Here is a 12,661-nt window from a genome sequence, read left to right as displayed (position 1 = left end):
TGGCCCGGGGGGTGGCTGTGTGAGTTTTATTCAGGGACACTGTATTGTCCTGGAATGAATGTGCCCGGGACAGACCTGCAAAATGCGGGACTGTCCCGGGCAACCCGGGACACATGGTCACCCTACCCATATGTCAAAAACCTTTGGCTATACATACACTTCAAATGTAATGTTAACACCGGTGTTAATTTTGTCGACTAAAACCGACTAAGACATTTTAGTAGACTAACTTAATACCATTTTAGTCTACTAAATTACAACAAAAACAATTGAGATGACAAAAATTCTACTAAAACTAAGATGGCATTTTAGTCAAAAGACTAATGCCGCGTACACACGACTGTTTTTCATGACGTGAAAAATGCAATTTTTTAAAAGTGGTCATTAAAAACGATCGTGTGTAAGCTCCAGAGCATTTTTCTCGACGGGAAATATGGGCATTAAAAACTTAGAACATGCTCTAAATTTTCGCTTCGTTTTTCACGTTGTCGTTTTTCACGTCGTGAAAATGGTCGGGTGTAGGCTTTAACGATGTGAAAAAAACGCGCATGCTCAGAAGGAAGTTATGAGACGGGAGCGCTTGTTCTGGTAAAACTAGCGTTTGTAATGGAGATAGCACATTCGTCACGCTGTAACAGATTGAAAAGCACGAAGACTGAAAAGCGCGAATCGTCTCTCACCAAACTTTTACTAACACAAAATCAGCAAAAGCAGCCCAAAGGGTGGCGCCATCCGAATGAAACTTCCCCTTTATAGTGCTGTTGTACGCGTTGTACGTCACCGTGCTTTGCGCGAGCATTTTTTTCCCCACGATCGTGTGTATGCAAGGCAGGCTTGACAAGAATCATGTCGAAAAAAAACGTTGCTTTTTCTAGGACATTAAAAATGGTCGTGTGTACGCGGCTTAAGACTAAAACTAAACAGAAATTAGATGTCAAAATTAACACTGGTCTGTAGTGCATGTTCATACCTCAATACCATAAATAATAACATATTCGATTTTTCACTCCAGCATTATATAACGAGTTTGTAAATTGTAGAGAAATGCTTAAAAATTGCATTACAATTTAACTACACCCATTAGATTCTAGATGAATAACATGAGTTTTAGTTGACTAAAATTATTTTAGTCGACTATAATGTCCTGGAGATTAAAGGGGTTGTAAATGTAAATGTTTTTTCACCTTAAAGCGGAGTTCTGGCCAGAATTTCACTTTTTAAATATAAATACCCCTGTAATACACAAGCTTAATGTATTCTAGTAAAGTTAGTCTGTAAACTAAGGTCCGTTTTGTTAGGTTGTTACAGCATTTAGACACTTTATAAAATAGAAATTGACTGGGGCCATCTTAAGTGTGGGCATCATGAAGCCAGACTGTATGACTTCCTGGATTTCAGCCTTGCAGATCTCGCACACGCTCAGTGCTGCACAAGCAGTGTCAGATCAGGTTTCAGCACCTGTGCTGTCCAAGTCACATGATTCTTTGAGACTAGGGAGTGCCCAGACTCCTGGAAAGTTACACCCACTACATTCCCAGGAGTCTGTGCGGTGTAGGTTAGGAAGCATTAAGCACCTAGGTGCAGGAAGTGGGAAGATTAACTATTCTGCCTAGCAACAACACTTTGAAGGCATCTAAAAAAAAAAAAAAATTTGTAAAGGACTAATGACATTTTTTTAAAACTACTGATGTAATGTTATATTTATGGGTGGAACTCCACTTTAATGCATCCTATGCACGTGCGCCCCAGACCAAGGAAACAAAATCACGTACAGGTACGCCATTTCGTGCTGAAGGGCCACCCTGCCACAGTATATATGCGTGGGTCGTCAGGAAGCGGTTAAAGGGGTTGTAAACCCTCTGTGTTTTTCACTTAATGCATTCAATACTTACCGGAGCCCCGTAAATCCCATGACGGGGACGAGCACACACCAGCTCCGGCCGATGTCTTGTGTCCTGATTGGATAGATTGATAGCAGCGCAGCCATTGGCTCCCGCTGCTGTCAATCAAACCCAATGACGCGGGCGCAGGGGAGCGCTGCCAAGGGACCCCAGAAGAGGAAGATTGGGGCCACTCTGTGCATAACCAACTGGACAGGGGTTGTAAGTGTGACATGTTTGTTTTTATTTAGGAAACAAAAAAACTGAACCTTTGCAACTCGTTTAAAGTGTAGTCTATGGAAAATATAGGGTGCTGAAATTTGTTGCCATTTTACAGGCGCAAGAAAATGTAAGGTTTGACATGTTGGGTATCTATATAGTTGGTGCAACCTCATCTTTTTACAGTATATTTTAACAAAAGAAAAATTTTTTTTTTTTTGTTTTTTTTATTTGTGTGCCCTAAAATTAACTTTAGTGTAATTTTTATTGAAATTTTGCATTTTGACATAAAAAATTGGAACAACCACTATTTTATTTTCAATGGTGTCTGCCTTCAGAAAATGTGTAATATGTGGGATTTTTAAGTAATCTTTAGACTTAAAATATTTTTTTTAAACATATGTGCAAAAATGGTGCTGGCAGCCGTGGCCCAACTGCCTCCCCTTGCCCTCCTTCATGCCATATATACCCTCGACTACTGACCTCAGACAGAGAAGCTATCTACTTGCTAACCTGCAGGAAGACATTTTTGCCATTGGGGTTAATAAAGACAAATAGCCGGATTCAGGTAGAGCGGCGCTTCTTTGTTCCGGCGTAGCGGCAAGTGCTGTATTCACAAAGCACTTGCGTCCTAAGTTACGGCGGCGTAGCGTAAATGTGCCGGCGTAAGCGCGCCTAATTCAAATTGGGAAGAGGTGGGCGTGTTTTATATGTTAATAAGGCATGACCCCACGTAATTGACATTTTGATCGTACGGCGCATGCGCCGTCCGTGGACGTATCCCAGTGCGCATGCGTCGGATAGAATGCCTAAGATACGTCAAACACTGCCTACGACGTGAACGTAACTTACGCACAGCCCTATTCGCGTACGACTTACGCAAACGACGTAAAAAGATACGTTTGTTCCGACATCCATACTTTGCATGGGCTGCGCCACCTAGAGACCAGCTTTATTTTACGCCGGCGTATGTCTTACGTAAACGGTGTAACTAAATGCGACGGGCGTACGTACGTACGTTTGTGAATTGGCGTATCTTGCTCATTTGCATATTCGACGCGGAAAACAATGAAAGCGGCACCTAGCGGCCAGCGTAAATATGCACCCTAAGATACGACGGCGTAGGAGACTTACGCCGCTCGTATCTTAGCCTAATTTAAGCGTATCTGGTTTCCAGAATACGCTTAAATATACAACGGCGCAGATTCGGAGTTACGACGGCGTATCTACTGATACGCCGGCGTAACTCTACGTGAATCTTGCTAAAAGTTTCATGGATGGTATTAACTGGGCTCAAGTATGGGTGATTTTACTGTTGCTCCTTAAACATCTGCAAGTCATGCCCTTGCCATTTTTTTCTACTTCACTTAATGTACATAACCAACAAAAGGCTATACTGTTATTTACCAACATATAGAGTTACTGGTTGCCTTATGCAAGGGGAGTTGCAAATGGAGAAATGTATTTTTTTTTTATGGTGACTGGCCGAGCTTGTAAATATTTTTATATCTCCCCTAGGAGATGGCTCGTGGAGGCGAGGAGACAAGCACGACGTTGAAGCAAAGCAAGCGTACTCATCCCTGCAAACAGTCACTCTACTCAGGACAGTAAAACCAGAGTTTGAGAAGTTTTCCATCGAGGTGAAAAATTCTGTTCAAAAGCTGGGACTCAATGAAGATGATTACGTAAGTAGCTGATGACTGTAAACAACTGTAAAGGTGACAAGAGGCTTTACCCTGTACGCCTTTCCCTGGTTACCGAGGCTCGTGTCACCGTTCTTCTGCTAGTGGTGCTTTTACATGTTGTGCTTCGTTGTAGGTAAAAAAATATATATTATTGCTCCTCCTAAGTGCGGCATCTCAACACACAAAAAATAATATACAGGAAAAGCTGGAAATTCTAGGTGGAGCAGGATGGAATAGATAGTAGTGTATAGAGTGGAGGGGTATGGAGTATACAATATAGGGGACAGTGTACAGAATGGAGGGGTATGGACTGGAGTATATATGACATTTTGTACAGAATAGAGGGGTGTGGAGTATATATGGCATTGTGTACAGAATGGAGGGGTGTGGAGTATATATGACATTGTGTACAGAATGAAGGGGTCAGGAGTATATATGACATTGTGTACAGAATGGAGGGGTGTGGAGTATATATGACATTGTGTACAGAATGAAGGGGTCAGGAGTATATATGACATTGTGTACCGAATGGAGGGGTGTGGAGTATATATGACATTGTGTACAGAATAGAGGGGTCAGGAGTATATATGGCATTGTGTGCAGAATGGAGGGGTGTGGAGTATATATGACATTGTGTACAAAATGGAGGGGTGTGGAGTATATATGACATTGTGTACAGAATGGAGGGGTCAGGAGTATATATGACATTGTGTACAGAATAGAGGGGTCAGGAGTATATATGACATTGTGTACAGAATGGAGGGGTGTGGAGTATATATGACATTGTGTATAGAATGGAGATATACAGTGTATAGTATAGAAAAGAGTGTACAGGGTAGAGGAGTGTGGACTATATAACACTGAACATATGAAGTATAAAATAAAGAGCGCAGTGTACAGAGTGGAGGGGTATGGAGTATATAACATAGAGCACAGTGTACATGGTGGAGGGTTATGGAGTATATAAGAAAGAGCACAGTGTAGAGGGGTATGGAGTATAAAACAAAGAGTGCAGTGTACAGAACGGAGGGGTATGGAGTATATACAACAGAGCACAGTGTTGAGTTTATAACATAGAACACAGTGTAAAGAATGGTGGATGGTGAAGTATATAACCTCCTAGAGCACAGTGTACAGAATACAGGAATATGGAGTATTGTGTATTACATATTGCATGGTGTACAGAGTGGAGGGGTATGGAGTATAAATCAGAATACAGTGTACAGAGTGGAGGGGTATGGAGTATAAATCAGAATACAGTGTACAGAGTGGAGGGGTATGGAGTATAAATCAGAATACAGAGTGTAGGGGTATGGAATATAAATGGGAATACAGTGCACAGAGTGTAGGGGTATGGAATATAAATGAGAATATAGTGTACAGAGTGTAGGAGTATGGAATATAAATAAGAATACAGTGTAGAGAGTGGATGGGTATGGAGTATAAATCAGAATACAGTGTACAGAGTGGAGGGGTATGGCGTATAAATCAGAATACAGTGTAGAGAGTGGAGGGGTATGGAGTATAAATCAGAATACAGTGTAGAGAGTGAAGGGGTATGGATTATAAATCAGAATACAGTGTAAAGAGTGGAGGGTTATGGAATATAAATGAGAATACAGTGTACAGAGTGGGGGGTATGGAGTATAAATCAGAATACAGTGTAGAGAGTGAAGGGGTATGGAGTATAAATCAGAATACAGTGTAGAGAGTGGAGGGGTATGGAATATAAATCAGAATACAGTGTAGAGAGTGGAGGGGTATGGAGTATAAATCAGAATACAGTGTAGAGAGTGGAGGGGTATGGAGTATAAATCAGAATACAGTGTAGAGAGTGGAGGGGTATGGAGTATAAATCAGAATACAGTGTAGAGAGTGGAGGGGTATGGAGTATAAATCAAAATACAGTGTACAGAGTAGATGGGTATGGAGTATAAATCAGAATACAGTGTAGAGAGTGGAGGGGTATGGAGTATAAATCAGAATACAGTGTAGAGAGTGGAGGGGTATGGAGTATAAATCAGAATACAGTGTAGAGAGTGGAGGGGTATGGAGTATAAATCAGAATACAGTGTAGAGAGTGGAGGGGTATGGAGTATATAACATAAAGCACAGTGCACAGAGTTGCGGACTATGCAGTCTATACTGTAACATGGAGTACATTCTACAGAGTGAAGGGGTATGGAATATAAAACATAGAGCACAGGGTACAAAATGGAAGAGTTTGTGTTTATTGACTGTAATGGGCCCTTGTTTAAGTACAGCATCCCGTTTTCAATCAGACCAGAGCTATTTTTGGGTGAGCTACATTGCAGGTTTAACAGCTTTTTAAATGATGCTAAACAGAATGACCTAAGTACATTTTTATTCAAATATTTATTCAGTTTGGGAAACATTCATTTAGCCTGAATAAACAGCCTAATTGCAAAGTACATCTACTAGCACACACATCATTTTTTATTAGCAAGCTATTAAATTCTTTTGCTTCCTCTTTGCAGTTGATGCACAAATGTGCAAAACATTGTTTTAGCTGCGCTGTTTTTTTTCCTGCAGATCCTATATGACGGTATTAGCCAAAAGTAAAAACAGTGCAATATGCAAAGCCTGAAAACTTCCAACTCTTATGTTATCGCAGTAAAAGAGAACACGTTCTCTATATAAACTCAGATGGAATTCCGATCTGACTTTTTCCATCGGAAATTCCGATCGTGTGTACAAGGCATTAGGTTTAGTGAAGAGTACTTTCTGAGGAGCACAGTGAGGTTGTTACGCCATTTTTATATGCGTACGTTTTTGCAGCCTCTAAATAGAGATGTGAGTTCATGCTGAACGTATTTTACTACGGATATTTTATGCATATTAAGGACAGTTTCATCCACAGCTTTAAATGCATCAATTCATAGGTATGGACATTTTTACATAGTTACATTGGTCTAGCTTGGACCAGTGTAACTATCATAGGCGTGCACACAGGGTGTGCCAGCTGTGCTTGGGCACACCCTAATAACCCCATGCACATTACCATTATCGCTCTTTGTGCCAGCTGACAGATGAGAAAGAACTCCCTCTAATGCCCCGTACACACGATAGGTTAGTCTGATGAAAACGGTCTGATGGATTTTTCCATCAGTTATCCGATGAAGCTGACTGATGATCAGTCGTGCCTACACACCATCAGTTAAAAAAAACAATCGTGTCAGAACGCGGTGACGTAAAACACAACAACGTGCTGAAAAAAAGGAAGTTCAATGCTTCCAAGCATGCGTCGACTTGATTCTGAGCATGCGCGGGTTTTTAACCGATGCTTTTGCATACTAACGATCGGTTTTGACCTATCGGTTAGGCGTCCATCGGTTCAATTTTAAAGCAAGTTCCTATTTTTTTGACCGAAGGTTAAATAACCAATGGGGCCCACACACGATCGGTTTGGACCAATGAAAATGGTCCTTCAGACCGTTGTCCTCTGGCTATCCTATCGTGTGTGCGAGGCCTAACACCATTCTGAAAAAGTATAAATGTTTCAGACACACTATTGGCAGATACATTTCCAAAACATACATATGGCTTGTATAATATATGGGATGCAGACCTGCTGTTTGTTGTGTTGAAATTATTGCATATGGTTGTTAAAGTGGAAGTGGCAGTTGGAATTTTTCATTTAGTGAAGCAGCAAGAACTATTATCAATTGACTTTGATGATGCTGACAAAGAGTTTAGACCTTTGGAATTTATATTGCAATTATATAGTTGGAAGGCTTTCATATAATTTTGCACTTGCATAGCGGGGATTAATCCCGAACATATGGTTGTATATTGGACTAATATAGAGTTATTGGTCTTTTTTTTTCTAACCTCTCTGACTTCATAAAAGTGAAATTAGATTTTACTTAGATGAGCAAATCCTTCACCTAGAAAAGGATGATCAGAAATGTTCCCATCGTAGAACAAAGCACTGGAGGGTCACTTTTGTATTTTTCTTACTTTTGGATAAAGTAGGGAAGGATTAGAATCCCTAACGGCAAAACAAATGTTTTAGCTGCACCTACAGTGAACTCCCCTTTGTTCTGTGTTGAAATGGAAATGACCCTTCAAAATTTTTTAAAACTTCTTGTATGGCAAAAATGTATCTATCTCGGCGCATCTATAAGGCCGGCGTATCGTATCTCAGTTACACTACGCCGCCGTAACTTACAGCGTATTTTCCGTATCCACAAAGAATTTGCGACGTAAGTTACGACGGCGTAGTGTAAATGTGTCGGCGTAAGGGCGCGGAATTCAAATGACTAAGATGTGGGCGTGTTTTATGTAAATTCAACTTGACCCCACGTAAATGACGTTTTTTTTTTTACGGCGCATGCGCCGTCTGTGGGGGTATCCCAGTGCGCATGCTCGAAATCACGTCGCAAATAGTCAATGATTTAGACGTGAACGTAATTTACGCAAAGCCCTATTCGCGAACGTTTTACACAAACGACGTAAACAACGGAAAATTCGACGCTGGCCCGACGTCCATACTTAACATTGCTTACGCCTCATAGAGCAGGGGTAACGTTACGCCGAAAAAAGCCTTACGTAAACGACGTAAAAAAATGCGCTTGGCGGACGTACGTTTGTTGATCACTGTATCTAGCTCATTTGCATACGCGGAAATCAACGGAAGCGCCACCTAGCGGCCAGTGTAAATATGCACCTAAGATGCAACGGCGTACTAAGACGTACGCCAGTCAGATCGAGCCCACATTCAGTCGTATTTTGTTTTGTGGATACAAAACAAATATACGACGGGGCATCGTAGAAATTAGGCGGCGTATCAATAGATACGTTGGCGTAATTTCTTTGTGGATCTGGGCCTATGTGTATAGCTGCCCTAAGGAGGCATACATACATGCTCTGAACCAGCCATTCTCAACCAGTGTTCCGTGGAACCCTAGGGTTCTTCCAGAGGTGGCTAGGGGTTCCTTGAGCTGTGGCTGACTTACCTCCTGTTTGAAGGTGCCTACATTGATCTGAGTCAATGCCACTTGGAGGAGCCAGTGATATGACACCAATGATCTTCCTAGCTCTCTGTAAGGGGGCCATTCTTACTGCCACTGTGAAAAGGGGCATTCTTCTCACTGACCACCAAAGTAAGGGGCATTGTTCCCACTGACCCCCAATGAATGGGTTTTATTAGGGGTTCCCCCGAGACCTGAAAATTATTTTAAGGGTTCCCCTGGGGTAAAAAGGTTGAGAAAGGCTGCTCTGAACAGTGGCTTTTCCAAGAGGAGGTATATCCATAGAAGGTATTCAGGAGAGCAAAGTTTCCAGTGCTACTGCCAATGAATGGTGCAGGCCATGTTCATTGTAGGTCATCACTAATCTGAACATTTCCTAAAAGCTTATGTTTTAGAGCTATTTACAGGCATGCCCCACTTTTAAGCACACAATGGGGTTTATTTACTATCGCTGGAGAGGGCAAAATTAGACTCACTTCTGCATAGAAACCAATGAGCTTCTAACCCCAACTTATCCAATTAAGCTTTGGTAATAAAACCTGGAAGCTCATTGTTTCTATACAGAAGTGAGCTTGATTTTGCACTTTCCAGCGATAGTAAATAAACCCCATTGTGTACTTAAAGTGGAGGTTCACCCGGAAATGAAAATTTTTAAGATTAGATTCATGCTCATTTTGTCAAGAGGAATCGGGTAGTTTTTTTTAAATCAAAGCCGTACTTACCATTTTAGAGATACATCTTCTCTGCCGCTTCCGGGTATGGGCTGCGGGACTGGGCGTTCCTTCTTGATTGACAGTCTTCCGACAGGTTCCGACGGTCGCATCTATCACGTCACGTGAGGCAGGCATACTGGCACAGTGAGGCAGGCATACTGGCACAGTGAGGCAGGCATACTGGCACAGTGAGGCAGGCATACTGGCACAGTGAGGCAGGCATACTGGCACAGTGAGGCATGCATAATGGCACAGTGAGGGGTCGTCTTATACAGTGAGTATATCCCAAAACCAGCATTTTAGCTGGAAAATTAAGGGGTCGTCTTATATGCCCAGTCGTCTTATACGCCGGCAAATACGGTATTTAATATTTGTGTACTAAAATATCACATGTGGCATACATATCAGTGCCAACTATAAAGCTGGGATCTAAATGTGCCTGCATGCAAGTTATAGGTGTTGAAAATTCATATGCTTACGTTTGCGGCATCTAACTACCGATCTAAAAATGCCATGGCAATGGTCTGCTGTGAAACCCGGGCTGATAACAGACGAGTATGAGGACACTGGGCAACAATCTTCAGCTGTTTGTTTCTTGATAGTAAAACTTTTTTGTGGAATTAAAGGCCATTCTGATAACGGGTGTTCATGGAAGTCCTCTGGGCCGTGTGTGTTGCCAGATAACAGGCTCCACGGTACACCATTGTGCTCATTCAAAATAGACAGCTTGTCCCTGACTTTTATCTGGAAAGAATGCTATCTGGTTTTGCATATTGTTATATTAGAAGACAAACACAGACCGAAATCCAGTGTAATCTAGTTTAATAAAAAAACATTTGCTCTGTGCAGACTATAAAAATGTAAGCAGTCTCATTCAGTGAACGCAGCGTATTAAGAAACATCAGCATTTTTACATCGGAAAGTAAGCATAGCTAGAGTAATCTGTTTATTTTTCACTTCAGACTCATATGTTCCGTATTTATCGGCGTATACCGTGCACTTTTTCCCCTTGAAAATAGGGGGGAAATCACGGGTGCACGCTATACGCCGCTAGCATACCTCAGAAGGGAAGGAGGGGGACGAGCGCCCGCCGGAAATCACCGAGCCGTCACGGCTCTCACTCGGCTGTCACGTCACACACGCACAGTCCCGCCTCCGCCACCAGCATTGGACCAGTGTTCTGTCTGTCACAGGAGATGGTCCAATGCTGATGGCGGAGGCAGGACTGTGCGTGTGTGACGTGACAGCCGAGTGGAGATGACGGCTCGGTGATTTACAGCGGGTGCCCGTCCCCCTCCTTTCCCACCCTCCTTACAGCAACTGCTTGTTTTCTCTCTGCCCCGTAGCTTCACCAGTCAGATTAAAGACTGTAGGTACGCGCTACAGTCTCGGCCAGCACTGCCCGCGTTTAAGGGTTTCCTCACCCTCCCCTTCACCACAGACTGCTGAACATATAGAAGCCCCAAGCCGCGCTACAGTCCCGGTCAGCGCTGCCTGCTAAGGTACTGTGTATCTGTATCTCCTTGAACATAGGAGCTGCTCTCTGAGTTGATTGCTGTACATTGCTGCTTATCTTATTTTTAATTTTAACTGCATTTACTATTTGGACTTAAAACATTTTTTTTCCTGAAAATTCCCTCTTAAAATTGGGGTGCGCGTTATACGCCGGCGCGCGTTATACGCCAATAAATACAGTATGTTATTTTTACCTTTCACAAAGGGCTCAAAATTAACATGTAACACAAAAGTACTAAACTAAGTCCATTAATTAAATGCATGTTCCTAGAGGTGTTCTGAAATTGGGGACACTCCAAATATTGATGTCATCGAAAGAAGTTGGCACTTTGCTCCACCTCCTGAACCATACGATTTGTTAGTGAATGGTCTAGAATTGTAAGGCCCATGTATTGGAGATGGGGTCGAAGGGGAAAAAAAATTACTATATGGGATCAAGCTGACATTTGCATTATGGAGCACCATATGGGTTTCAAGCCCCCAAGACAGGGGTCAAGTCCTGGGGAAAAAAGAGTGGGAACTCCCACCCAAGATCCACTCCCCCACCAAAAAAAAAAATTATACGCTCATATGCATAATTACTAAACCACATGTTCTTTCTAAATCCCGCGATAACTCGCGGCAGACCTCTGCAATGTCTCCTGGGAACAATGACAAAAGCTCCCAGGAGACATTGCGGCATCGAGAAAGTGACAGAATACCCGCACACTACCTGATGAATCCATATACAGGAAGCAGCCAGTAATACAAAGAATTACTAAGGTTCGCCTGCCCCTGACAGTGAGCTGGGCATCGCCGCTTAGTGAAGGATTGGCTCGATCGGCTTGGCTGCTCTAGTCCTGCAAAGGGAACTGAGTTCCTGCTGTGAAAAAAGTGCAGGAACTCCGTTCCCACGCGTTCCCGCAGGACTTGAGCCCTGTCCCAATGTAATGATAATAGAAGATACAGGCGGTCCCCGGGTTACAAACATCTGACTTACAAATGACTCCCACTTACAAGCGGAAGGAGAAAACAGGGAGAGGAAATCTACCCCTAGGAATGGAAATTCACTCCTGTAAGCATTATTACGGGATTACACTGAAGCTTCATCACCAATTCTTGTTTCCACAACAACCTAAAATTTTCAAAATCCAATTGTCATAGGTACAGCAAAACAAATGATACAGGGGTGTTAAAGTGGTACTAAAGGTTCGTGGTTTAAAAAAAATAAAAAAATAACAAACTTATCATACTTAACTCCACTGTGCAGTTCGTTTTGCACAGAGTGGCCCCGAATGTCCTCTTCTGGGGTCCTACGGCTGCTCTCGCGGGAAGCTCATTCCCGACGGGGTTAGCTTGTGGGCACGCTCCCATGTGATACAGTCGGTGGCCATTGGATTAGATTGACAGCAGAGTGAGCCATGGCTGCTCTGCTATCAATCTATCCAATGAACAGCCGAGAAGCCCGGGCAACGTTCGAGCGCGTTCACGACGCAGGACTTTCCAGGGCTCAGGTAAGTAAACAGGGGGGGGTGAAAAAACATGAACCTTTACAACCCCTTTAACCCTTCACTATGATAGCCAAAAAAAAGAAAAATATTTTTTTGGGCTGGAGCTACACTTAAAAAATGTACATGTTCCGACTTAGAAATAAATTTGACTTAAGAACAGACCTT

General features: G+C 42.5%; 1 protein-coding gene across 2 annotated transcripts in view; it reads left to right on the top strand.

The window, feature by feature from the left end:
- Positions 1 to 12,661, top strand: part of NPR3 (natriuretic peptide receptor 3) — a 146,648-nt gene that overhangs the window by 53,148 nt on the left and 80,839 nt on the right. For both annotated transcript variants that reach the window (XM_040338068.1, XM_040338059.1), the window contains exon 3: positions 3,618 to 3,784. In XM_040338068.1, the coding sequence (XP_040194002.1) occupies positions 3,618 to 3,784 (167 nt within the window). The remainder of the gene's footprint in view (positions 1 to 3,617; positions 3,785 to 12,661) is intronic.

This window comes from Rana temporaria, chromosome 1, assembly GCF_905171775.1.
Source record: "Rana temporaria chromosome 1, aRanTem1.1, whole genome shotgun sequence".
NCBI lineage: Eukaryota > Metazoa > Chordata > Amphibia > Anura > Ranidae > Rana > Rana temporaria.
Note: the sequence above shows the minus strand (reverse complement) of the source record. Positions and strands in the feature narration are given on the sequence as shown.